The 27,328-nt window shown below is 58.7% G+C and overlaps 1 protein-coding gene across 2 annotated transcripts; it reads left to right on the top strand.

Annotated features, from left to right (window-relative positions):
- Nucleotides 1-1,760: 1,760 nt before the first annotated feature.
- On the top strand, nucleotides 1,761-26,912 carry WNT11 (Wnt family member 11). 2 transcript variants are annotated; one of them, XM_079787583.1, is made up of 9 exons: nucleotides 1,761-1,923; nucleotides 2,821-3,119; nucleotides 3,691-3,766; nucleotides 6,725-7,530; nucleotides 11,366-11,508; nucleotides 17,506-17,741; nucleotides 19,669-19,946; nucleotides 22,728-23,020; nucleotides 26,143-26,911. In XM_079787583.1, the coding sequence occupies exons 5-9, from the start codon at nucleotides 11,426-11,428 to the stop codon at nucleotides 26,315-26,317; spliced, it is 1,065 nt and encodes a 354-aa protein (XP_079643709.1). In that variant the 5' UTR covers nucleotides 1,761-1,923; nucleotides 2,821-3,119; nucleotides 3,691-3,766; nucleotides 6,725-7,530; nucleotides 11,366-11,425; the 3' UTR covers nucleotides 26,318-26,911. The 2 variants fall into 2 exon arrangements, with proteins under 2 accessions (XP_079643709.1, XP_079643710.1); XM_079787584.1 differs by lacking the exons at nucleotides 1,761-1,923; nucleotides 2,821-3,119; nucleotides 3,691-3,766; nucleotides 6,725-7,530; nucleotides 11,366-11,508 and having other exon boundaries at nucleotides 17,602-17,741; nucleotides 19,669-19,782; nucleotides 26,143-26,912.
- The last annotated feature ends 416 nt before the right edge of the window (nucleotides 26,913-27,328 follow it).

Raw genomic sequence — 27,328 nt, 5'->3', positions numbered from 1 at the left:
AGCGCCCCTTTGCCCAGGTGTGAGGGAAGGAGTTAACCACGAGGATGATAGCCTGTGGCCAGGCTGGCAGCCCATCTGGTCCCAACAAGGTGGCTGGATAGCCCATCCCCCATACCTCAGCCTCAGAGCCCACTGACATCATCCCCAACCCTCTCTGTTTCCCCGGCAACCGGGGTGCTGGTCGAGGCTCCCCAGGGGTCCAGACCGTCTGGATTTCCTTACACATAACTGTACCTCGTCCACATTTTCACAATTAAATTGTCAGTTTGGGTTAAGTGTTGTCTGCTGATGCCTGTCAACCTCCCTCTGGCTCCCCTCACTCTTCACCCGGAGAACGACTTGCCCAGCCCCTCGGTGCTGTGGAAAGAGGCGAGGATGCGAGCAGGAGGCAGGAGGTCTGGGTCCCAGCCCAGCTGTGCCATGCATCTGCTGTGTGGTCTTGGGCACGTCACTTCCCCTCTCTGGGCCTAGGTTTCCCCGTCTTAAAAATAGGACTAATCATCCCTGCCCAGCCTCGCTCCCTCCCAAGGCAGCTGCACCTCTTAAAGGAGCCCTTAACTGTGGCCGAGCTTCGAAAATTGTACAGCTCAGCTCAGGGGCCAGGATGGTTCCTAAAATGAGCAGGCGGACCTGGAAAGGGACTTTCCGGTGTCTTCAACAGATAAAAGGGTGAGGTTAGTCCCCACTCTGACTGCAGATCTGGCCTCCTCACAGCCTGTTCTTAGACGAACAGGCAGAAAAGGTACTCTTCACACAGGGCCTGGACCAGGCCAGAGGCTCAGGGGCCCTGCTTCCCATGATGGCCGTACCCACACTGGCCTAAGCCATTCCTGCTCCCACCCCAACTTTCCCCTCTCGAGAGTCCCAGAGACTCTCCCCTCACCCCTTCCCAATCTATCCCCAGATCTGCCCAGACTGCAATCCCGCACCTGACCTCACCCTTTTGGCTTCGGACCTCCTCCCTGACCCCCTCGGCAAAGCCCCTGCTCCTTAGCCCAGTATTCAGATCCCGCCCTGGCATGGGCCTGTCCTCCTCCCCAGTCATGTTCCCTCCTGTCGCTCTTGATGCCAGCAGCTCCAAGCCCTCCACTTACCCTCCCCTGAAACCAAACTGATCCCTCTTGTCTCTGCTTAAGCTATTCCTGCTGCTGGGAGTGGCCGCCCTCATCCCCAGCCACCTGACAACCCCTCCCCCACCTGCACATTATTTATATAGACACGAATGCTAAGTGCAAATGGCCTCGCCATCTGGAACTGTTTACGTCCCCCCCGCAGAAGAGGAACTAACCTTTATCTGATTACATGCAGAACATTTTACATATATCATCTCCTTTAGCCCCACAGCAACCCGAGGTGGTAAATTCCACTCCTCCTATTTTCCAGATGAGAAGACTGAGGTTCAGAGACAGGAAGTCTTTCCCAAGGCCATACAGAGGTGGGGTTGACCCTTAAGATTATGCTTGTGGCTGGCTTTCTATGTTCATGGATTTGCTATGAAGGGAGGTTGTGCTGCTTTGCAGATGTCAGGGACCACTGTGATATACCCAAGGCTGTCGTATAGAAAAAGAGGGCCCAGGAAGGGAGCCAGATCACAGGGGAGGCATAGATCTCTGCTCTAGATGGAGGAGAACCTTCCCCCAAGCAGAGCCACCTCCTAATGGAAGAGGCTGGGGGAGGAGTTGTCAGGTGGCTGGGGGTGGGGAAGGCCACTCCCAGCACCAGGAACAGCTTAAGCTGTTCCAAGAGGGAAGAGTGTGGTTTCAGGGAAGGGTAAGTGGAGGGCTTGGTGCTGCTGGCGAGGGAGCTCCCTTCCCTGGGGGGTATGCAAGCAGAGGCTAGGGGAGGACATTCACTCATTCATTTGGCAACTTCGGAGCAAGCGCTGTTCTCTGGCCCTGATGGAGCCGCCGGGATGCAGTGTAGGTGAGTCAGACCCAGGCACTGACTGCATGTTATTCCCAGAGCAATGGAGACATTTATAGGGGCTCTGATGGCCAGAACGTCAGGGATATGACAGGGTGAGTGACCAGACTTTGAAATTCTAAAATGATCTTAGGCAAATGCATATTTTTAGCTTTCTAGCTCTTTAAGCCTGGCCGATTCAGGTATCTCTGGCTATGGAACAAATCATGTCAAAATATAGTGGTTGACGGGGCAGTCCTGCTGATCTCACTGGGCTTGCTCACATGGCTGCATGTGACTGGGGGGTCAGCCAGGCCTGGGTTCTGCTGGGACGGGTGGGCCAGCTGGGCCTCTCTCGATTTGGCGTCAGGGCCTCGCTCGGCACTGGCCTCTTACTATTCAGTAGTCCAGCCTGGGCTCTGACATGAGGCTAGGCTGGGCTGGGCTCCAAGGGGGTGAGAGCAGAAGCTGCAAGGCCCCTGAGGCCTGGGCTTCAGAACATGTACAGCTTCATTCCTGTCGCATGCATCGGTCCCAGCAAGTCACGAGGCCGGCCCAGATAAAGGGCGGGGAAATAGACTTCATCTCTGAATGGAGTCACATTTTAAAGGGTGTGTGTGTCCTGGGCTGCAAGTAATTGTTGTCATTAAATAGCTACCTCACTGGCCTTCCCCAGAAAGAGTTCATACCAGTGACAAACTGCTCTTCTCTCTCTACCTCAGCTTCTCTCTCTGTGGAAAGAGGCACTGGGTATGGTGGATCCCTCTGTCCTTGTGTGTGTGTGCAGGGCGAGACCCAGGTATACTAGTAGAAACATTGACGGTATTATATCAGAGACGTGTAAGCCCAACTGTAAAAGGAACTGCCAACCTAGACTCAAGTCCCATTGGCCCACTACTTCCCATTCATCTCTCCCAGGCACTGCCCCCTGGCCATTCCCAGTGCTCCCTCCCCATGACAATAACTGCTGCCAATCAACGGAAGGGCATGTGACTCAAGCAGGCCAATCAGCTGCCTTCCCTGGGACAGATACCGAAACCCAGGGAGATAGAAGTTCTCATTTTCCTGCAATTGTGAACTGAGGCTGTTGATGGCTACATACCAGGGGGGAAGGAATGAGGCCCACATCAGCTCAAAGAGAGCCGCAAGAAGCAGATATGAGTTTCAGACAGCACTCCTGGGGGACACCGGAGCCCCATCACCAGCCCCAAGCCCTGGTGAGTACCACTCTCCATTCAGGTCACCAGCCACCCTAATTTCTCCCCCAGCTCCATAAGCCAATCAGTTCTCTTATGTTTAAGCTACTTGATGTTGAGTTTCTCTCCTGGAATTGAAAGAGGCCTGAGACAGACAAACATTGTCTCCTGAGCAGCTACCACCACAATTAAACAACCGGGAGTTGAAAGCAGTCTTTCAGAAGTGACGCCCTCAGTAGACATGATAGGTGGCATTTTGTTATGTGCACCCAGGAAAGAACCCTCTGGGCTGGCCTGGCCCTCCAGCCTGCTCCCTGATCCTGTAAGACAACAATTGCTTATCCTCGGGAACAGAGGAGGAGAACTAACCCAGCGGGCAGAGGCTCGGCGGCCCTCAGCACTGGGTTTGCAGCCAGGCTCTAGCGCTCACTGACTATGATATGAGATCTTGCAGAAATTACCAGACAGGCCTGGGCTCCATGTGCTCATCTGCAGAACCAGGCCTGTCCCACCCACAGGCACAGAAACTGCCTGGCACACAGTAGGTGCTTGGTCAACAATGTTATTTCTTTCCCTCAATGTTATCTTCCAGGAACCTTGGGAGGGAATGGTGTAGTGGTTTTCCCACTGTACAGATGATGAAACCAAGGACCGCAGAAGCTGGGTGGGTAAGTGAATTAGGAGAATCTGGGACCCAGGCCCAGGTGCTGTAATGACATGCCTGCTGCTATTTGATCCTCCTCCCCCTTGCCTGGAAGCTCTGGCCTCATGGGGCACCCTAACCCTGGACTACTCTGCCCAGACCCCCTGTTCACCTGCCTAACTAGGAAGGCTTTTCTAAAAAGCACCCTTCAGTCTCATTGTGTCCATGATGTTCATGTCCATGATGTTCATGACACAGGTAAGGGTCGAGACCCAAGACTTGGATTCTGGAGCAAGAAAGTCCTTGGGGTTACCTAGTTTAACCCCCTCACTTACAGATGGGGTGACTTCAGCTCAGAGAGGGAAAACAATGGTCTGCTATCACACAGCAAACTACTGATGGGGCTAAGAATACAACCAGGTTGCCACTCCCCACCCCCTAGAGACAGCTGACTCACCCCTACCCCCTCCACCAAGGTCTTGGCCCCAAGGGAGGGAAGTTGAGGTGGGTGGAGGTTGTCCATAGAGGTCAGCACAGCAAAGGAAACTGCGGCTTCCCCGCCCCCCATGTTCTTTCAGCCTGGGTGCCCCCTGGATGGGCCGTGTGCAGGGGTGGGGGTATAAAGGTGTGTGCTCTTGACCAATGGCAGTCAGGCAGGGGCTGAGAAGCCCGCTGACAGGAAGCTCCCAGCACATCTGGGCGATCAGATAACCAGAATCACCAAGGGTAACAGAGAAGGAAAATATATTAATGTCCACGGCACCCAAGAGCATGCCTGCCCTGCCCAGGTCAGAGCCTCCTCCCTCTGGGGGAAGCTTGCAGTCCAGGTGGACAGCATAGGCTTGACACACAGTAGCCCTTAAGGAGGCCCAGACAGAAGGAAGGAGGAGGAACAGGATAGGGGAAGGTCAGCTGGTCCTAACGATGAACAAAAATCCTTCTCACATGTGTCTTGGGGAATACCCGGATGTCTGAGGTGGTAAAGCACTCCCTCTTATACAAATGGAGAGCCTGGGGTCCAAGGAGGGGCTGACCCTTGTCCCAGGTCTCCCTTGCCCAGGGCAGGGCTGCTCCAGGCCTAGCTGGTGCCCAGCTCTTGATTCTGGAGACAGCGCAGAGTAGCTGGGAGGAGCCCAGGAAGGGCCAGGGCTGCACTTCGGGAGTCCAGGATCTTCTCCTGGCTTCCCTCTCAAAACCATCGAAAGTCACTATCCTCCACTCCTGTGTCAATGGGAGCCACCAGCTATATGCACTCGCAGCCAGGAAGATCTGGGTTCAAACACAGCTCCGATGCTTTATTGATTTTTAGAGGTTGGCTGCCTCCTGCACGCCCCATACAGGAGATTGAGCCTGAAACCCGGGAACGTGCCCTGACCTGACCAGGAATCGAACGAGAAACCTTTTGGTGCACGGGAGGACACCCAACCAACTGAGCCACACAAGCCAGGGCCAGCTCCTCCCTTTTGAGGCTCGGCTTTCACATCTATGAAATGGGGATAATAATCCCCATCTTGGAGGACATAAAGGATCTGATGGGGGGGATTGTATTATTCCCACTTTATGGCTGAGGAAACGAAGGCTTCGGGGAGTTTAAGCAAGTTGCTGCAGATCGCACAGCTAAAAATAAAATTGGGCCGTCAGTATTGGAACCCAAGTCTATGTGCCTCCAAATTGCCTTCTGTGCCTACTCCAGCTGGGAGCCAGAGTAGATTTCTGGCCAAAGGACGGCTTAGGTAAATGTGTGGAGGCAACTGATTTAGCTTCTCGAGTGAGCAGGCTGCTAGACCTAGAGGAGGGTGCATCCCAATTGGACAGAGGCCATCTGCCATGCCTCTGGCTGTGAGGTCCACAGTGTCTTGGGGCAGAAGAGCCAAGGACACTCTTGACCCCTGGAGGCCTTGGTCCCCAGCCTCTTGGGTGCAGCAACCTTGTCTAACCCACCCCTTCTTAGCTGCCTTATCCAAAGCCCCACTGCTTTCCAGAAGCTTTTATAACTATTGACTTCCCACAGCCTTTATTGGCCCCAGTGCCCGGGGAGAAGAGATGGGGGCTCCTGGATGCTCTTACACCAGATTGCATGTGTTCACAAGGACATTCCTGTGACTATGTGCAGGGGTATATGCGCATTTGGTGTTGCCCGCTTGGAAGCTGTGTGTGCATGGGAGCACACGTGTGCTTGTGCATGAACTGGTTGGGGGCGGTCGTATTTGCCACATCTCGAAGATGTGTATGGCCATTTCATTCCTACGTGCTATTGAGAGTGTGTGGGCATATGGTGTATGCAAGAATCTCCTGTTTGCGACCATTTGTGGGGTGATATGGCCCAGCCCTGTGTGCACGATGGACTGGCTATCGATGTGCGGAGGGTACTTGTATGGCTGAGAGCCTGAAGCGGGCTCTGTGGACGCAGATGTGTTTGTTGTATGTGAAAGGTACCTGGTTTGGGCAGCCTGTGGGTGACACTGCATGGGCAGCCGCAAAGAACGGGGAAAAGAGTACCAGGGGGTTTGGAGGGCCTGAGCCAAGGCCCTTCCCAGTAAGTGTGTTTCCTCTTCTGCTAATGAACTAGATCTTCCTGGGACTGAGAACCCTGGGGTTGGTGGGGGCGGGGGGGGGGAGGGGAGTTGGAAGCCATGGAAACCTCAGAACCTGACCCAGCAAAATGGGGAGGGACCTGTATCCTCAGCCAGGAAGGCCAAGGTGGGGGATTAGGAAGATGGGCAGTCACCCAACCAGAAACAAGGCCAGCCCCAGGCCAGGAGGCACAATGTAGTCAGTCCCCTTTAGCTCCTGAAACCCAGTCCTCCACTGGTGATCCCCTGGAGAGGGGTGCGTGTGTGTGTGTGTGGGGGGGGGGGGGGGAGGCAAGGTGGTCAAAGGCTTCCCCACCGTCATCCCAGAGGCTCGGATGCCTGCCTCCCTGGCGCCTAAGGTTTACAGCGCGCTTCCCAGCTCAGAGCCCTTGCGCCTCGTTTCTCCGCAGAGCTCAGGATGGCGATCCCAGTTCCAGAACTGGAACCAGAGGCCTTGGGAAATGGCCCCAGGAAGGACGGACTGGACCGCCAACGCAGCTCTCAGATCCCGGCACCCGAGCTGCACACCCGGTGATGCCCGCCCGGGCTCCAGATGAGACAGAAATGGGACTTCCCTGTGAGCCCTGGCTTCCTCCTCTGTTAAACTAGACGTGTTGGGGTTCTTTGTCGGACTTGCTGCGAGCGTTAGAAACCTGCCTTACCTGGGCCCCACGCGCCGCCGGCACGCAGTAGGCTCGCAGCAGGCACGCTGGGTAAACACCGGCTGTGGTTAGTAAGTCCCCTCTTTGCAGCGGAACAGGGTGCGGAGTCCTCCGCTCCGCTGGCGCCGCGGGCCCGTGGCCTCTGCAGGGACCCCGCCCCCGCCCCCCGCGCGCGGCGGGAGCCACCCGGTGGGGTTTCGGCGCGCTGACGTGGGCGGATCAAAGCGGCTGCCCGCGCCTTATAAAGCAGTTTGGGCGGCCCGCGCCGGAGACCGTGCCCAGCCAGGACGGGAGCGGGGCGCGCGGGCGAGCGCAGGCCCTGGGAGAGGAGAGGAGCGCAGAGCAGCCTGAACCCGCAGCGGAGTCCCCGCGGGACCGGAGCCGGCCGCCGCTTGCCAGGATCCCGGCGAGCGCCCTTCTCCCGTGGCCTGGCCGAGAGGGCGCCCTCACCGCCTGCCCAGCCCGAAGAGCGCTGGGGGCCGCGCTCGCCGCTCCTCGGCCAGCCCGAGCCGCCGGCCACTCGGGGCGCGGCCAGCCAGCGAGCGCCCCAGGAGGTGAGCAGGGGCTGCGGGCAGCGGGTGGGTGCTCAGCTGGGATCTGCTTGGGAGGGGGGCGGCCGAGTCCGAGGGGGACGGCGCGACTCCGTTGGGCAACCCCTCTCGGGTAAGCAACCCAAGCCCCCGTCCACACTTCCCCTCCGCGGCACCATGCCCCTGTCGGAGCGCAGCCCCGGGGCCAGGGGCTCGGGCGGTCCGCGGTGAGGGATGGAGGTGGCCTGTGCGGTTCCCGCGGCCCGCGCGAGCCTTCCCGGCCCTGCCCCCCCCTCCGATCCCTCCCTCCCAGTCAGCCCGCTGATGAGGTCATGCCCGAGCCATCCCGGGGGTGGGGGACTTGGACCCTGCGGCAGAGGGTGTGTGGCGGGGCAGGAGAGAGTGGCAGAAGGCAGAGAACCACGACAGCTCCCACCAAATTGGGGGGTGCGGGTGGACGCCTCGCTCGAGACCCGGTCCAGAAGCGGCGGCGGGGAGAGTTTGTTTACAGACCTGGGCTCCAGGCCGGGGGTGGGGAGGAGAGCCCTGTCCGGGCGGTGAGGCACATCTGGAGCCGCCCGAACATCTGGCTGAGCTCTCGCAGGAGCCCCACACCTCCCACCTCCGGGGGCTGGGGTGCTTTCGTCCCCTCGCCGTCCGGAGGCGCTCAGGGTCGGCTCGGAGGGGTAGTCGGGAGCACCCCGAGGTCCTCTACCCCACCCTTCCCACTTCCAACGTAACTCGCCTCGCGCGGGGAGCCCGGAGCGTCGTCCGCAGCGCAGCAGACCCACCTCTCAGACCTCGAGCGGCTCGGGCCCAAGCCGGGTGCGGCCCGGCCTCGCTCCGCACCGCAGGTAACCTTGGAGCGGTCGCCCCGCGTCACCGGCTCGCGGGGTCGGCTCTCGGAGCTGCGCAGCCTGAGGCTCAGGCCCCGCGGGCGCCAGCCTAACGCGCTGCGTGGGCACCCTGCCCCCCGCGCGCGGTGTCGGTTCTCGACCCGGCGCGGGCTCATCCCGGCAGGAGAGACTCCGCACGTCCCCGCCGGCGTGGCTCGGAGGGGCTGCCGCCCTAGAAGCGGGGTTTCCAGGGACCTCCGGAGCCCACGCCTCTGACCACCTGCTGGAGCGGGGCTGCAGCTGCTGCGCTCGCCGTGCCCCGGTGTGCACAGCCCGGCGGCCTCGTCTCTCGCCCGCGGCCGGCGGGTACCTTGGACCTTATTCTCAGTGGGAGGAGGAAGGGACCGCTTATCTCTCCAAAGGCGCAGCTTAGACCTGGGCCCACTACGCGCCCGGCCCCAGGGGAGGCTCGGCGCCAGGCCCCAAGCAAAGGGTCGGGTCGGGCAGTGGGGGCTGCCCGCGGCAAGTGGGTGTCTTATGGGACGACTAGAACTGAGAGAGAACTTACCCAAACACCATCCCACCCCCAGGCTGGGGCACTGGGACCCTGGAAGAGGAGGGGCACTTGCCCCAAGTCCCACAGCCCAGGAGGCAGCCGCCGGTCCTGCCTTGAGCACCCACTTAGCGCCCCCTGGCGGCCGGGGCTGGGGAGGCGAGCTCGCCCTGACCCGCGGGGCACAGGCTGAGGGTGACCCAGCGGCCCGAGCGTGAACACCGGACAGGAATAATCCGTCAGCACCCAGAGGCCCTGGCCAGGCACTACCCCCTCCAGCGACGCGCTGGGGCGGCGGGGAGAGGGGCCCAGGACCACCGGGGCAGCTCGGAAAGAGCGGAGGGGCTGGAGGCCTGGGTCCCGGTGTGCTGGTGACCGGGCGGCCCCGCCTCTCCCTGTAGGGCTGAACACGCACACCCCACTGTGGGTCTTCTCTCCTCCCTCCGCGTGCAGCCCCTTGCTCCTTCCACCTGGAATGCGGGGCGCCTGGGGGTGGGGTTGGGGGAGAGTAGCCCACACTTTGGGAAGGGTGAGGGCGAAGACAGACGGTGACTGGAGATTTGATTCCCCCCCCCCCCCCCCCCCCATATCCAGCGTTATTCCTCTCATTCTCAGGAGTGCGGTAAGCTTTCAAGGCCAGGAAGACAAAGGGTTTGCATGCAGGCTGGGGGGGAGGAGCGAGCTCAGTTACACTGGGAACCCCGCTGAGACCCCCAGCCTGGACGCGCCTGTTTGTAGTCAGCACCTCCGTGTCAGGCGCCCGGCGGGACACTCTGCGAAGGAGAAAATACCTTTAATTCAGGGTTCTCTCCCCGTCTTCCTCTGGAATCTAGCGGAAGGCTCCAGAAAACAGGGGTGTTTCAAATCTGTGTGTGTTGAAGGCACACACGTTACATGCACATACTACACAGGTATATATATGGAAGAGAGGAAACCTAGGCAGAGGGGAGCTCAAACACCCCCAGGCTGCTGGGAGGCTGGGAAGACCCCAGGAGATGCGCCCCGAAGTCCAGTCGCTTGTTTTTATAGAGGGGGAGACTGAGGCTGGGGGTGATGGAGCGCTTGTCCAAACGCACACAGCTCAAGGAGAGCGCCCCCTTCCCGCTCAAGCTCCCCCACTAAGGCGGGCGCCTACTTTTTCCAACTCCCCAGACCCTTTAGAAAGGAATCCCTTTGTCTCTGCTCCTCCCCAGGGGAAAGGGGCTGGGGCTGTGAATGTGTCCAGGCGAACGCCAGGTGTTGGTAAATTTGGGAGAAGCTGGGAAGGTAGTTAATGAGGCAAGAATGAAAGGGGGTGGGGGAGAGAAAGAAAAAGAGAGAGAGGGGAAAAAAAGCTGGAGAAAGCGGTTCTGCGGCCTGCAGGCGGCAGGGGTAGCGGCTGCTCCGCGGCCCCAGGACGCCGCCTGGCGGCGGGAGGCGGCATTGCTCCGGCCCGGTGCGCTTCCCTGCTTAGCCAAGGCCAGGCTGCCCAGCCTGGGCTCTGGCCTGGGCACCACCCGACCCTCCGAAGGGGGACGACCGGAGAGGGACTTGGGGAGACCGGCGTCCTGAACAGCCCTCACTGTACAGAGACCTGTGGCATCCCATGTCTCACCCTCCCCTTCACAGACTGAGAAACGGATGCCCAGAGCGAGCCTGCATGCCCTTGTCTTCTCCTAGTCCGTCATCTCACCGGACACCCGAGTAGACGGAGGAGAAGAACATGGGCTGTGGACGTGCGCTCACTGGGCTGAACAGCCCCGTTTCCTACCCCTGAGCCTTCTCACCTGTGCGGTGGGGGCGGTGGCAGGACCTATCTGGCAGGGTTGCGGGAAGGAGCAAAGGCGATCCCGTTAGGTGAACGAACGTTATCACAATTGGAATCACAATTGTATCCCCAGGCACAGTGGGAACGGAAAACCACCAGCGCCATCATATAATCACTACTTTTGCGGAGATAAGAAACCAGTTTTGGGGCTCCGAATCTTTGCCCCCCCACCCCCGGCCTCCGCCCGGCACCCTTCGCCCTCGCCCTCTTCCTTCGGTCCCTCCCCGTCTCCGTGTGTCCGTCCTGGCTTCTCTCTGCGCCGTGTCTTTCAGGCTCGGTCTCTGAGCGTCGTTCCCTCTCGCTGTGTCCCCGCCCCCGCCCCCCTCTGCCCCTCTCTGCCGGGTCTCTCGGCGTCTCTGGCCCTGTCACCCCCTTCCCCTCCTGCCCGCGGAGTGCGGGTCCCAGCCCGGGAGGCACAGAGAGGCGGCCGGGGCCGCGCTGGGTGGACCCGCCCTCGGCCGCGCTCGGGCGGCCCCTCATTCGAGCCAGACTCCGGGCGAATCCCGGTCTGTGCGGGGCGGGAGGGGACGCCCGCCGCGCGCGCGGCCTCCCGGGGCCCGGACCCTCCCCCCTTCGTAATTTGAATAAAACGTCCCCCGTCCCCGCCGCGGCCTCAGCCCCGCGCGCCGCCCTAACCCGCGCCTCCGCTCTCCCCGACCGCAGGCAGCCGGCGCGAGGAGCGGCTCCACCCGGGCGCGACCCCCGCGCGCCCGCCGCGCGACGATGAGGGCGCGGCCGCAGGTCTGCGAGGCGCTGCTCTTCGCCCTGGCGCTCCACACCGGCGTGTGCTATGGCATCAAGTGGCTGTAAGTGGGGGCTCCGGGAGAGGCGGCTGGGGGTGGTGGGGAGCCGTAAGGGGCCCCGTGAATGGGAGAAGTTGGCTTGGGGGTCATGGGCAAGTCACTCTTCTTAAGCGGGGCGTGGAGGGCGAGGGAAGGACCCTGTCCCGGCAGCTGAGATTTGCGCAAGACCTCCCCCGGGGCAGATGAAAAAGAGCGTGGGCCAGGGGCGCAGATCAGAGGGTCCGTGCCCGGCACGTGCGGCCCCTCCCCGTTGTGTTTCCCTGTCAGTCTCCTCACCCTGGTTGGAGGTCCTCAAACAGCCCTGACCCTCCGCCCGAGGGACCCTGGGGAAGTGTCCCAGCCTGCGGGGGCCTCGTGTCCTCCTCGGTCCGTGGAGAGGGAGCATCTACGCCTCTCAGATCAGATGAGAAGCGGCTCTTGAAAGAGCCTCGTAAACTGTCAGATGCTGTGCACATGTGAAGGGTGTCCCTTTAGGTGGAAATGATTCATGGGGGGGGTAGGTGGGGGAGAGGTGTCCTTCCATCCAGCAGAAGGGCGGAGAGAGGAGTCCAACCCAGGCCCGTCCTGGAGGAGCTGCCCTGGGGACTGGGAAAGATAAGCCCGGCCGTAAATAACTCCAAGTGCCCTGGAGAGAGCAGGGGGGGGGGGCGTTGTGGGGGCCCAGACTGGGGGGAACCACCTGGTGGGGGACACACATTTGAGACCCTGGAGAGGTTTTTCAGGGGCTGGTTTTTGCTAGGCTGGCCTGAGAGGCTCTGGGGGCGCAGGTGGGGACAATGGGAAGGCTGCGTTTTGAGTGGAGGGGTCCCCTGAGTGGTGGGGGAGTCTAGGACAGGACTCAGTCTGGAGTTTGGGGTGAGGGGCGGGGAGCCATGCGGCTAAGACAGGCAGGGGACCGATTGTGGGGGGGCGGGCTGTGGAGGGGGTGTGTGTGGAAGGTTCTTGGGTTAGCTGGAGACAAGGCGATAGTGGCCAGGCCACCAGCACATCGTCTGAGGTCACCAGCCCGGCTCCTTTTGGGGCTGAGCTGTCCATTAATGGATGATTCAAGAGGGGAATCCCCTCTTCCTGCGTTCCTTGTTTGTAAGAAGAAGCCTGGGCGCAGCGGCCTCCCAGCTGCTCCTGATTAGTTTGGTGAGAAATCAGCAACCCTCCTTCCACTGCCAGTGCCTGCCCCTGTCCCAGCGGGTGGGACCCTCTGATGAGGGAGTCCACGCCTCCTCACCCACCACCGCCATTCTACGGAGACGTGCACTGAGGTGCAGAGAGGGAAAGGGTTTGCTGATGGGCACAGTAGCGGCCGGCTGAACTGGGCTCGCTCCTATAGCGTCGTGGGGGACATGCTATCCTTCCCATGCTACCGTGGGCCCTGAGAAGTGTGTGGCTCGCACAGCCTCCACGCTGGCGTGTGGCCGGGGAGGGCCTGGAACAGATCGCTAGCTAAGCCCAGCATCCATGCTGTCCCCACGACATGGCTCAGGCTGCCACAAAAATGGTTCCAGCTCAGTGTCTGCCTGAAGGACCTCCTGGCCTCTTGGAGGAGGTGGGCATGCAAAAAAAAAAACACGCCAAGTAGACTTGGGGCTGTGTTCCAGTTAGTCCCACCTAGGGTGGGTGACTTGTGGGCCGGGCTTTGAAGGATAGACAGGATTTTATGGTCAAGGATGGAATGCAAAGCAAGCACCCTAGCCAGGGGGGCCAGCGGGACAAAAGCATAGAGGCAGGACCGTGTGTACGTGGGGAAACGGGGAAACGGGGAATTAAAGGAGCCTACTAGTAAACCCCAGACAGTGGGCCAAGAGCTTGAGTCAGAAGGTAGGTGACAGTCTTATCACTACCGTTTTACAAATGAGGGAGCAAAGGTACAGAAAGGTTAAGTAACTGACCCAAGGTCACACAGCTAATTAATTGTGGCTTTGGGAGCAGAACCCAAGCAGACGTGCTCCAGGAAGCCAAACCTCTTAATAGCGGTTAAACTCTTGCTGGAGCTGAAGATAGAGGGGGAAGCAGGAGAAGGAGGAGAGTTTAAGAATAACAACAATTGTGTGTGTGTGTGTGTGTGTGTGTGTGTGCGCGCACACACACTGGTGACTCTTGAACAACACGGGTTTGAACTGTACAGTTCCACTTATACGTGGATTTTTTTTTTCAATGAATAACTGCTGTTTTCCACCCGTAGTTGGGAATCCACGGATGTGGACGGCCAACTGTATGCACTGATCTACACCATTTTAAAAGTGGGACTTGAGCATCTATGGATTTTGGTATCCACAGGGGTCCTGGAATCAATCCCCCATGGATACTGAGGGACAACTTAAGTTTTGGGGGAGTCAAAATTTATATGCGGATTTCTGACGGCACATGGGGCGGGGGGTTGGTACCCCTAACCCCCCAAGTTGTTCAAGGGTCAACTGTATATGACCTCGCTACCAGCCCGACACAGTTCTCAGTGCTTTGTGTACATTGTTCCATTTACGTCTCCCAACCAGTATGAGGGGGGCTCTGCTATCACCCCCATTAAACAGAGGAAATGGAGGCACAGGGGTGTCTCACTAACAGGCTGTCACAGCCCGTCGGCAGCAGCGGCGGGGTTTGGAGTTCGGCTGCCTGGCCCTGTGGCCAGTTGGTCGCAGGCAGCCACAGGACGGTTGGGAACAGGGAGGTACAGGGCAGCTGGAGGCGGAGGACTCATCCAGGAAGACTCAGCTGTCCTGGGGGTGCCCTGGGGGGTGGGGCTGCTACCCTGGGTTTTGGAAAGTGAGCTAAGGATGAAAGGGCCATTTGACACAGGAACTGAAACCAGATGTGGCTGAGTGACCTTGAATGCCCACCTGTTGGGCACCTGGGACTCAGCCTGAGTTTCCTGGTGGGATGAAGGGTACGGGGGAGGGGGACAGAGCCTGGAAGCTTACGGAAGCAGCTGACCAGAAAAAACTTGGGGTGCCCCTCTACTACCTCACCTCCCACCTAAGTCAGGTGCTGGGAGAGTCTCAGGCCAGCAAGTGTGGGGGGACTCAGGAGGGCTGTCCCCCCTTCTCTGGCTGCCCTGGGTGGGGGTCAGGGGAGGTGGTTCCAGCCCCCTGTGACCCCCTGGGGCTGTCAGGTTGGCTGGGAGGCCCACAAAGGCCACCCCCCTTCCCTGGGCAGCCTCAAGCCTGCCGCTCACTCAGGGGCTGGGCCTCTCAGGAAGGAGTCCCAGGGGTCCCCAGAAGGCACGGAGCTGCTGCAGAGTTGGGGGACCTGGATCCCAGCCTGAGCTCTGCCGGTTCACTAGCATGAGCCCAGCCTCCCGGGGCCTCAGTTTCATCTCCCAGGTGGGAGTGAGAGCGCCTAGCCTGGGGTCTGAGAGGCCTGGGTTCTCGCTCAGCTCCGCCTCTGACGGGCTGTGTACAGGTCTGGGCAGGCCCTGCCTTCTCTGGGCCTCCCTGTCCCCACTCACACAATGGGATGGGGACATGTTGGGTGAGCAGCTGAGCTGAAACGGAAACCCAGGCCTCTGCCCCCCAGACATTCTCAGGAGAACCCCAACTCCCGAATGAAAAGACCCAGCAGCACCCTTGGCACCGGCCTTGCTGTGAACTCTCTGTTCCCTCCTGTCCTCTCTCCCACCCTCACCCCCATGCCCCCACCCCCAGACAAACCAAAATGTTTTCAATTAGGGGTCTGCTGCATGAGGCAAGCGGGCGGAGATGTCCAGACGGGTAACTCCCCCGCCTCCCGCCCTAATCCTTGATTACCTCCCCAAGGGGGACTTAGTTAGATACGGTCATTACCGCTAATTACCAGATGACCGAGTCTCCCTCCTTGGGAGTGGAATCCACTGCCTCCCACTTCCTGGTCTCCCAGCCTGCACACTCCCCTGGCGGACCTCCCCTCCACACCTCCCAGACCTCTGTCCCAGCCACTCTCCCCAGCAGCTCCCCGCCTCCATCCTGTGCCTGCCCCGGGCCTCTGGACCACTTCTTATGCCCACCACCCACCTGGGCAGTCTGAACCTTGCATGGGAGCATGCTCACTGTGGTGTCCCTCATAGCACCTTCTCTCAGCATCAGCTGGGGAGGAGGATGCTTGATGAGTGGCCCAGGGTCCCCAGGCATCAGGGTTCCCCCGGAAATACAGAGCACATGTCCCTGGGAGCCCCAGCGCTTACCATTCAGGGATGGCCTGAACCGAGCTTTCCGGGAAAGGCTGGGCTCATGTTACCCCACTTCTTGGCCTGAACAGGAGTGCAGGGAGAAGACCTGGAGGGAGGCAGCCACGGGGCTGGAGTGCCCACGGCATGCTTGGTACCGTGCAGGGTTTTCCTCCCATTATGAAGCAGAAGGCTGACTCCGAGGGGAAAAGAGAGCGGGCGAGGTGCAGTGCAGAGCGGCTCAGGACAGCCGAGTGTGATGGCTCCCAGCCCAGCAGGGAGGGGAGGCCAGGTCTGCAGGCGGCTGGTGTCAGGGGGAGGCCGAGCACACAGGCACTGGGTGTCCTCAGTGTCCTCCTCTGTACAAAGTGGGGAGCGACAATAATCTCGTCCCAGCCCACCCCTCTGGGTGTTGTGAGAATGAGATGTGGCATATGCAGAGGCTCTGCCGACTGGGGCTGCGTGTGGACAGTGTCTGCAAGGTGGAGGTGGAGGGGGTCACGCTGAGGGGTGGTCTCCGCCTCTGTGTGGGCACCCCTCACCCCGTACAGGCTGCAGGGACTTAGACCGCAGCTTTGGCGGACCTCAGCGGCTCAGAAGGCCAGGTAGGAGCAGACAGTTCCGTAGAGACCAGCAAACCATGCCTGAGGTCTGCTCTGCGTGCTGGCGCTGGCATCCGGGTGCCCCACACGTGTCCTTGCTCATGGTTTGGGAGGTGGGGGTTCTGTGCTGAGTCACGGAGGGCAGGGGGCTAGTCTCCGTGAATCCCTTCAAGGCTGCGGGGTCCCTCTCGCCTGCGCTTAGAGGAGGTGCTGCCCGGGGGAGTCTGCTCCCCTCAGAGAAGGCCTGAGAGAAAGGCAGATCCAGGATGGACCCTGGGTCCCAGGGCCTTGGAATCCCGGTGCCCAGGGTCAGGATCTGGGAGGCTCTTGGGTCCTATCGCATCACCAGGGTTCATAGAGACGCCCTAGGCCCGTGTTTCCCAGAGCATGGGCGAGGCCAGCACTCCTCACAGGGCTTGGTGCTCCGCAGGCCAGGAATTAAACCGAACCAAGCCTGCTGCCTCACTGCAGCATTTCTCAGGGACTTGGTACAATGTGTTTCCTAAACATGCCTGAGCCTGGGTCCCTTTCTTCAGGGTCTTACTGGGCTGGAGCCCATTCTGGGAAAGACATGTGTGGGTGCAGACACCGAGACCCAGAGACAGTGATTTTTCTGTTTGCACAGCGCATTAGTGGCTAAGTCCGTTTTATCACCGAAGGAGTGGCTCTTTGATCCTCTGAGAGCAATCCCTTGCATGTGTGTGCGACTTTACAGCCTAATACGTGAGTTTAATAATGAGACGAAGCAATGATGGAAAGCTCCTAAGTCATGTTGTGCACTTAGTAAATGCTTAATTCCTACTGTGTATGATGCTGATGATGATCATAAAAATTAGCACTTAGCACGGTGTCCGGCACATGGTGAATGCTCAGTGTTGAATGAATGTTAAATAAGAAGGAATGAATTCATAGCTGTGATAGAACTAAATAAAGGCAATGGACGTGAGTACCTTTCAAACTCTAACATTGTTTATTGCTGGTGGAATTATAATAACGTTTAGGTAGGATGGAGGTCGTGATCCTATGTTATGAATGAGAGCCTGAGGCCCAGAAAAGGGTCAGTGATGGTCACAGGGGGAGGAAGGGGGAGGGGCCATATTTCTGCTGGGGACTGGGCTCTGCCTCTTGGTTTCCTGGCTCTTTCTGGCAAAGGCTCCAGGGCCCATGGAGGAGAGGAGGGGGCCAGTAGGACACATGGGTGGAAGCTATGTGGCCCCTCACGCCCTGTCTTTCCTCTCATCGTTGTTACCTTTTGGTGGTGCACAGGGCGCTGTCCAAGACGCCCGCAGCCCTGGCTCTGAACCAGACGCAGCACTGCAAGCAGCTGGAGGGCCTGGTGTCCGCGCAGGTGCAGCTGTGCCGCAGCAACCTGGAGCTCATGCACACCATCGTGCACGCCGCCCGCGAGGTCATGAAGGCCTGCCGCAGGGCCTTCGCGGACATGCGCTGGAACTGCTCCTCCATCGAGCTGGCCCCCAACTACCTGCTTGACCTGGAGAGAGGTAGGGAGCCAGCAGGGGCTGCTAGGGCCTGCGGAATGCATGCAGGTGGGGATGGATGAATTCAGGCATAAATATATGTGTTTAGATAGGTGGGTGAATTCATGGGTGGATGGATGAATGGATACGTGATGGGTGGATGAGTGAGCGGATGGATGATAGACGGATACACAGAAGGTTAGAGGTGTGGATGGATGGATGGGTGGATGAATTAATCATAGACCTGGGTATTTGGGCATGAACTGATGAATGAATAAACACATAGTGAGTGGATATACCAGCGCGGAGGAGCCTGAAGGACAGGACAAACGCACATTGTACCCCAGGGCACGGGTGAAGGAGAGAGTGATGCCAGGAAGGCTCTTGGAGGGTAAGGGGAGTCCGGAACGAGAATGTGATGGAACCCACCCTTGGGGCAGACTCTTGTTCACAGGTAGCACTAGCCCAGGCCGACTGAAGTTGCTGCGAGATGCACAAAGTGATGTGTGGACTAAAGAACATCTGTGGAGAGGACTTCCTGGAGGAGGTGGCTTCTGGGGTGGATCTGGGGAGCGTGTGTACAACAGAGAGATTTTTTATGGGCAGAAATGCCCTAATGGATCTAATCTGTGCTCTGCACGGTAACAGCTCATGTGTGTGCAGCATTCGACAAAGCTTCCTTTCTTCCCAAATTAGTTGAACTCTAGAGCCAGCCTGAGGTAGGTACTCTCAGCCCCATTGCACAGTTAAGGAAACTGAGGCTTGAGAAGGGGAAGTGATTTTCTAGTAAAAAGATGGAGTCAGGACTTGGACCCAAGGCCATGCCATCCTGCCGCTGAAGCGCACGGGGCTCCATTTGCTAGGGCTGCAGTAACGAAGTTCCACACACGAGGGGTGAAGGGTTGCTCAAACAGCAGAAATGTGTGTCTCACAGTTCTGGAGGCTGGGAGGCTGAGATCCAGGCGGAGGCAGGGCTGTACTCTGTCTGAAGGAGCTGGGGAGGGTCTTCCGGCTTCTTAGCTGCAGGTGGTGGCCCAGGCCCCTCATGCTCCCTGGCTTATAGCTGCATCGCTCTAATCTCTGCCTCCGTCACATGGCCTTTTCCCTCTACGTGTCTCTGATTCCAACTCCCTCTTCCTCTAAGGACACCAGTCATGGCATGAGGGTCCACCTTGATCTAGTATGACCTCATCGTAGCTCAGTTACACCTGCAGAGACCCTGTTGCTAAATAAGGTCAAGTTCACAGGTACAAAGGGTTAGTACTTGAGCAGATCTTGTGGGGGAAACATTTCAACCCACAGTGGGCTCTTTGAATGCTCATCTTGCCCATCAATCAGATCATGAGCTCTTTTTTTTAAAATATATTTTATTGATTTTTTACAGAGAGGAAGGGAGAAGGATAGCGAGTTAGAAACATCGATGAGAGAGAAACATCGATCAGCTGCCTCCCACACCCCCCCCCACTGGGGATGTGCCCACAACCAAGGTACATGCCCTTGACCAGAATCGAACCCAGGACCCTTGAGTCCGCAGGCCGACGCTCTATCCACTGAGCCAAACCAGCTAGGGCAGATCACGAGCTCTTTGCGGAGCTCAGGGACGGGGCCTTCATCTCTCTAAAGCAGCCCTAACGCTGAGCGCCGGGCAGGCAGGGGCAAGTACAGGAGCATGAGTGTGTGGGCGTGAGGGTGTGCCTAAGTGCGTGGGCGGCTCTGCTGTCCTGTGTGAGTACGTGTGTGAGTGTGCATGTCAGCTAGTGTGTTTGTGGGAGGATGTAGGGGTGACAGATTAATGGCCCAAGCTCTGTCCTCCACCTGCTCCACCCTGCTTGCAGCCCCTGGCCCCACCTGACCTCACAAGAGCAGATGGGGGCCCAGGAAGAGGCCCTCAGGCCTGGGCTGGGTGCTACCCCTAGGTCACCCCACATGGCTGACATGCACCTTCCCGCAGGGACCCGGGAGTCCGCCTTCGTGTATGCGCTGTCAGCAGCCACCATCAGCCACGCCATCGCCCGGGCCTGCACCTCCGGCGACCTGCCTGGCTGCTCCTGCGGCCCTGTCCCAGGTGAGCCACCCGGGCCCGGGAACCGCTGGGGAGGATGTGCGGACAACCTCAGCTACGGGCTCCTCATGGGGGCCAAGTTTTCCGATGCTCCTATGAAGGTGAAAAAAACAGGATCCCAAGCCAATAAACTGATGCGTCTACACAACAGTGAAGTGGGGAGACAGGTAACCACCCACCCCACCCACCCCAGATGGTTGTGCTTGTGCCAGTCGGCCAGAAAAGGCCACCGAGTGTGCCCAATGGAAGGGTGGCGGGGGGATGGGCCCTGATATACCCACACGGATGGGCTCCCGGCCTCCCCCAGCTCTCCCCTCTCCAGCTGTGTGGGGCTTGTCCGGCTCCTTCTCCAGGGGGTCCGCTGGGATTTGGGTTGGAGAATGTTGGCGGAGAAGAAGGAGCACTGAGCTAGGAGTCAGGAGCTCTGAGTTCACACCTTGGCTCTGGCAATCAGCTCTGTATGCAAGTCACTTCCTGTCTGGCCTCAGTTGTTCCCATCTATACAATGGGGGGGTTTGGTGCTCCTGAGTCCCTATGGGCCATCCTTCTCAGGCTCTGCCTCTGGGGCTCTGGGCTCACGCTGGGTGTCGGAGGAGCCATGGAGAGGGCCATGGGGCAATGAGCTTTAGCTTAAGGAATTGCCTCCCTGGATCTAATGGGGATTCCCTCCTGGATCCAAAGCTCACCCTAACCTCCAGAACAGTTTTCCCCAACATCTGTTATCAGTTTTTCCTTAATTGCTCACCTCATTTCACAAACGACTGGGGGAGTGAGTGAATGGGCCTTTTTATTTTCTAACAATTAAAAACACACACGTTTATACCAACCTGTGTGCCAGACCCTGTGTTGGGTGCGTGGTGAGTTTTCTCTCCTGTGGTCCACAGTCCACCTGTGAGGAGGTACTGCTATCTCTTCCTGCAGATGGAGAACAGGGCCCTGGAGGGGCAGGGTGCTGGCTGCAGACGGCATCTTCTGACCTCCTCCCTGCAGCCCCGTGAGGCCCATTTTCAGAGGCACCGAGTGAGGCACAAAGAGCTGAGGTGGCTCAACCCAGGGCACAGGGCGCAATGGAGCCCAGGTCTGTGGGGCCCCAGGCCCAGAGGTGTCCATGTCCTCACCTTCCTGTCTCACTGGTCTTCCTCGTGTAAGGATTCTAGGATGTTCACGCCACCTTTGGACATTTGGGGAAACTGAAGCCAAGTCACACTGTGAGTCTGTAGCAGAGCCTGGCCAGGGACCCAGGACTTCAGCCTCCCAACCGGGGGGCCTGCCCCCCATCCTTGGAAATTCAGCTGGAGCCCCTCACCCAGCCCCCAGTCTAAAAACCCAGCCCCATTCTCACCCACAGCCAGGCCCAAACCTCATGCTGCCAAGAGCACAGCCATCCCCCCTCCATGCAGTCCAAACAGGCTTCTCAGCCAGGGGCACATCGGACTGAACCCTGGCTTGATGCTAAGAGCTGTCCTCTCGGGCCGTCTGCAAACAGGAGTGGTCCCCTGCCTTAAGCCCAGGGCCTGTGAGGGTACATGGCATCTCAGGTGCAGTGTGTTCAGGGCCAGCACACAGCTGAGCTGGGGTCATAGTTTACCTCTCCCTGATGATCAAACGTACCTCCCACCTTTGGAGGCTCAATGTGTCCTGCAGTGGGGTTCATTCGGGAGCTCTCCACAGGCTTCCCTGAGCCAATTCCAGATTTTATACCCAACGGACTCCCTCCACCCCCACTTTCAGGCACCAGCGAGGGGGAAGGAGCCCTGGGACCTTGACCAGTGCCCTCACTAACTCACCGAGGGATTCTGGGCAAGTCCCTGCCCACTCTGTGCCTCAGTTTCCCAGTTTTTGTGATGGAGGGGGTAGGCGTAGGGGACCTCTAAGCCTTGTAGCTGTCTGCACAGGGCAGGCAGGAGGGCCGGCCTGGGCACACGGATCTGAGTCCTGTGTGCAAAGCAGTGGGGGTTAAAAGGCAGAATTGAAAGGATCTAATTCATGCCCCTCAGGTTCACCTGGGGAAACTGAGGCCCAGGGAAGATGGTGGAGCAGAGTTACTTTCAAAGCCAAGGCCAGAGTCTCCCCAAGCCCCAAAGCCCAAGCCTCCCTCCTCCACCAGATTATTACTTAGATTGATTTTTCAAAACCAATATTCCTTTACATTTTATAGTTCACAAAACACTTGCATATATGCCATTTCATTGAATTCTCATGACTAAGCAAGGTGACAATTCCGTGTTGACTCTGCACATAGGAAGACAGAGGTGCTGAGTGGTGACATGGCTTGCTGAGGGTCACCTGGCAGGAGCACCAGCAGTGGAGGGGAAAGATCAGCCAGGCCAGGGAACCCCCATGCACTCACCTCCTGCCTCCCCCCACCCCTCCCTTCTTCCCTTCCTTTTCTTTCTCCATTTTCCCCCCAGCACTTAGTAAAACCACTTTTGTGTGAGAGAAAAAGCGTGGACAGTTAAAAGCCATGGCTTTTGGAATCGCCCTCAGACCTGGGTTCAAATCCCAGCTTCAAGGTTTCCTGGCTGTGCAGCCTTGTGCCTGAGGCTTAGCCTGTCTGAGCCTCATGTCCTCTTTTTACTGTGGGGGAAATAAGGAGACCTCCGAGCAGGGCTGTGGTGCCGATTAAGCCGTAGTCTGTGTTAGAGCATTTGGTGTGCAGTAGGTTGTATAACTGGCATCCACTATCCTGCAAATGCCACTCTCTTCCTGCCCCTCCCAGCTGCCCCCCAGTTTGGAGGAGGAACTGAGGACCTACAGCACCCCCAGCTTTAGATTTTAAAAAAACAAAACCCTATCACTTGAGGTCCAGAGCAAGCAGGCGATGACTCCCTGAGAGCACCCAGCATGGGGGGGGGGGGGGTGCGGATTGGAGGAGTGGGGCTCAGGGCCCCAGGGCAGGCCAGGGAGGGGCCATGACCACCCAGCCCAACGCCCTCCCCTGTCCGCAGGCTCTGCGTGCGTCTCTGGAAATGAAGTGTAAATGCCACGGGGTATCTGGCTCCTGCTCCATCCGCACCTGCTGGAAGGGGCTGCAGGAGCTTCGGGACGTGGCCACTGACCTGAAGACCCGCTACCTGTCGGCCACCAAGGTGGTGCACCGGCCCATGGGCACCCGCAAGCACTTGGTGCCCAAGGACTTGGACATTCGGCCTGTGAAGGACTCGGAGCTCGTCTACCTGCAGAGCTCCCCCGACTTCTGCATGAAGAACGAGAAGGTGGGCTCCCACGGGACGCAAGACAGGTAAGGGCCACTGCCCCGGCAGGAAAGGGTCAGCTACGTGACACGTGCCCCCTCCCAGCTCAGGGCCAGGCACACAGTCAGGCCCGCTGGCATTTAGGGGAGGGAGTCTCTGCCCCGTCGGGGGAGGTGGCCCCGGGAATGCGGAGTGGAGGTGCCACCTGGCGGAGCTTCGGGGAGTGGCTGTGGTGCTCCTCGCCCAGGCAGGGGCCCCTCAGGAACGGAGGTTGGTGAGAGGCCCCCACCCCACCTTCCTTCTGGTTGGGGAGACAGATGGGAAGAGACACTGACAGGCGCTAGCCTCGGTCCATGTTTGCCAGATGAATTAAGTGAAAGCTAAATGTCATACAACTTGCTCGCCGGACAAATGAGGGCCTGCGGCACGAGGGGAGGTGGGAGCAGTGGCCAGCCCACAGCGACGCGGGACGTCTGCACAGAGTGGAGGCAGGACTAGGGCAGCCACGCTCCAGAGGGGCAGCAGGAGAGCGAGGTCTGCCTGCATCCTGTGGAGAGAGAGTGGTCCCATGTCCCCCCACATGCCTGCACCCACCCCCTGGGCCCCAGCTCTCTCCCCCTGGTCCCCAGTGTCAGAGCTGGGCTGAGGTCCCTACAGCTGGCCCCATCCCGGCTGCTAAAGCTGGCTCCGGACAGGAGAGAGGGAGGGAGCCAACGATGACTGCAGACCTACTGTGTGCCAGGCAAAGCTGGTGGGGAGCAGCATTTTCCAGATAGTTCTGGAGAAGCTGTAATAGAGACAGGTCCACACTCGTGTTCATTTGGGAAACTTTCTGGCGATTCACAAGGCACGAGAACATATGAAAGGCTGCGAGGAATCCCACAGTAAAGGACCTGTCTAAGCTGTGTTTCCCAGAGGTGTTTGGCTGTGGAACTCTTTTATTAAGGAGCCCCTAATAGCATTCCACAAAATGAGTGTTCGGCGGGGTTAAAAGAATATTGAACCAGAGTGAGGGTGTCTGAGAATGTGTTTGGCACATAGTTGGTGCCCAGCCAGCATTTGCTTCCTCCGCAGCCCACGTTCCTGTCTCCAGGAGAGGGGGGCTGGCTTGGGGGGCTCTGTCTTCACAGGCCAGGGCAGCAGGCTCTGTGAGGAGGCCCAGGCTCCCATCTGGAGGCCAGATTGAGGGGGTCGGGCAGAGTGAAGATGGAACTGGGTCAGGCACGGGAGACAGGAAGGAGTGAGGCAGTCCGGGTGGGTCTGATGATGGGTGGGGAAAGGAGGATTCTAGAACCCAGAGGGGCTGGGGGAAGCCCATCAAAGACCCTAGAGCAAAGACGGGGTCTCCCTGTACCCATGGGGGGGTGGGGCTGTGTGTGTGTTGGGAAAAGATAGTTTGCACCCTGACTCTGCAGCTTCCTGGCTGTTGGACCTTGAGCAAATCCCTTCACTTCTCTGAGGCTCAGTCTTGTCTTCTGTGCAATGGGGCCACTACCACATACCTGGGAGGGCTGCTGAGAGAGCTCTACTTACACTTAAGGGGCAGCTCCTCTGTGCCAGGTAGTGTCCGCCCCATGGAAAGGCTCATGAACGGGAGTCTCCACTCTCCTCTTCCCACCCCCAGGCTTCCAGGCCCCTTCTTTCCCAGCTTCCCGCACTCTGCCCCTAGGATTTGTCCCTGAACTACTAGTAAGGAGGCCCCTCGGACAGCACCAGCTGCCTTCCTCGCTGTCTCAGAATGCCACCCCCCAACCCAGGTCTCCTGCCATGCTCAACTCCCAGCATTCTCTTGGGGATGGGCCTTTGCAGACATCTGTACTGGTCAGTGTTTTCTGCAGTAACAAACAGCCCCGATATCTCAGCAGCTGACAACCACAGACACTCCTCACACTCGTTACCTGAGGCTCTGGCAAACGCTGGGGAGGTGGAGAGACATCAAGTGCTCAGATTGTGACAGGGGGAAGCCCAGGGACAAGGGGAGCCTAGAGGGGCCCTAACCCAGCTTGGGCATCAAGGAAGACTTCCTGGAGGAGGAAAACTGTAGGTTTACTCGGTTAGGGGATTGGGGGTGCAGGGGGTGGGTGTAACTGTAAAAGGCATGTGCACAGGTGGTACCTCTCCAGAGGCTGGCCCCCTCGCTGGGGAGGACGCCCTCCGTAAGTCCCACCTGGCGAACTGAGGCCTCTTCAGCGGTCAGTATGCCAGACCCCAGCCCCCTGGTCATATTTCTGCCAGAGACCCCTGCACCCCTGAAACCTGCCCCCTCGCAGCCTGTGCCACCTGTTCCTGGGAGCCAGGTGTCCCAGTAGTCTTCCCTGGACCAAGACCCTTTTCCCAGGCCCCTCCCTCCTGAATTCCCCCTCCAGGCACCACCTCAGGCTCTGTCTGTCTCGTTTTCAGGGGCCCAGAATAAAATGAACTCTGCCCCCTTCCTACCACCCTAAGGCTGCGGGGACCAATGGTGCTGAGTGACTGAACAAAGCCCAGAAAGGTTCAGTGACTTGCCTGAAGTCACACAGCCAGTAAGGGCGGAGCTGGGGTTGGAACCCAGGGTATCTGGCTCTGGGGCACCTGTTCTTCCTGCTGTTCCCTCCTGCCTCTGCCCTTCCTTCACTGAGCCTGCTTCCATCTGTAAAATGGGCATCGTCATTCCCCCCAACCCCAGGCCCCGGCATGCCTCCCATTAGATGAAATCCCGGAGAAAGGCGCCTGGCACGGAAGGAGGCAAATGGGGGGCATAGCTTCTCTCTCCGAGAACCGTGTGCCAGCCGCTCACTCTGTTCACATCCGGTGCCATTTTGCCTGTTTCAGAATTTTTCCTGGGATTCTAAAAGTAAAAGCAATCTTTACATTTGTTACATTATAACTCAAGATGGAGTATGAAGATAAGATTATTCGAGTGATTTGAGGCTCCTTTGAGTATTCAGAAGTGGAAGAAACAGGAAGAAAGACACCTCCGTGAAATAAAACACCCCCATCATGTTGATAAGTTAGGAATACAGGGAAAAGTGAGGCGTACCCTTGGGGAAGAGGATTACTGAATATTCCCAAAGATCAAGACACCTACGGGGACTGAGTCTGTAGCCAGGGTGGGGGAGGCTGCGGGCTGCCTGGCTGGGAGCTGGGGCTGAGGTGACACACGTGTTCTTACCCCCCCCCCCCGCCCCAGGCAATGCAACAAGACATCCCACGGCAGTGACAGCTGCGACCTCATGTGCTGTGGACGTGGCTACAACCCCTACACGGACCGCGTGGTCGAGCGGTGCCACTGCAAGTACCACTGGTGCTGCTACGTGACCTGCCGCAGGTGTGAGCGCACGGTGGAGCGCTACGTCTGCAAGTGAGGCCTGCCTGGCCCTGCCCCGTGGGAGCTCCTGGGGGCCCTCAGCGGCCCGCCGAGGCCCACCGAGGGGCCTGGAGACGCCTCGTGGGGTTTTGCTTGTGACTTCCAAATGCCAGGCACTGGAGGCGGCTGGTGCTTCCACTTGGAAGCCACCAGGAACAGGAGGAGGGCCGGGACATCAAAGGAAACGGACGAGATTAAAAATAACCTGGCAGCCCGGGGCCCTGGAGTGCCCACTTGCTGCCTTCCAGGCCGGTCTGAGGAGCCAGGGGCATGGGATTGGCAAGACTGGCATGGACTTGACCTTGTGCAGCCAGATCACCGGCCTCCCAGGAGGGAAGGAAGGGGGTGCTGCCTGCCCTCACAGAGTGTTCTGCGGGCCCGCCCCCGCCCCCCTGAGACCCCAGCCCCCAGGGTCGAGCCTGCTGGCCCACCACATGGAACCACTAGCTTGGGTTGTAAATGTTTTTCTGTTTTGTTTGTTTTCTTCCTCTGGGATGTGGGAGCTACAGAAATATTTATAAAACATAGCTTTTCCTTTGGGGTGGCTTGCCTCAATTCCTCTTTATATATTTTATATATATATAAATATATGTATATATATATAATGATCTATATTTTAAACAAGCTTTTTAAACAGCTGTATGAAATAAATGCTGAGAGAACCCCAGCCCTCCCCTGCAGTCTCTGGCCTCCTCAAGAGAGCTCAGAAAATCCTGGCGCTGGCCCGGGCTCTCCGGTTTCAGGCAAGGCGGCTTCTGATTGATGTCCCCCCCCCCCCCCGCCTCCCCCGCTGCACCCCCGCCGGCTCTGAGGCTCTGGCCCTAGTCTCCCTATAAGATCTCTTGGTCAAGGGCGAGGACAGACGTCTTGAAACATAAACCCAGCTGGCAGATTCTTTGTTCCTCAGGGACACACACGCAGACGCACACAGCCTGGCCTTGTCGTCAGACCTGCTAAGCTGGCTTCAGGGGAAAACCCAACTCAGGGGGAGCTGGGGACACAGACTGAG

The sequence above is a fragment of the Cnephaeus nilssonii genome, assembly GCF_951640355.1.
Source record: "Cnephaeus nilssonii genome assembly, chromosome: 13".
Classification (NCBI taxonomy): domain Eukaryota; kingdom Metazoa; phylum Chordata; class Mammalia; order Chiroptera; family Vespertilionidae; genus Cnephaeus; species Cnephaeus nilssonii.
Note: the sequence above shows the minus strand (reverse complement) of the source record. Positions and strands in the feature narration are given on the sequence as shown.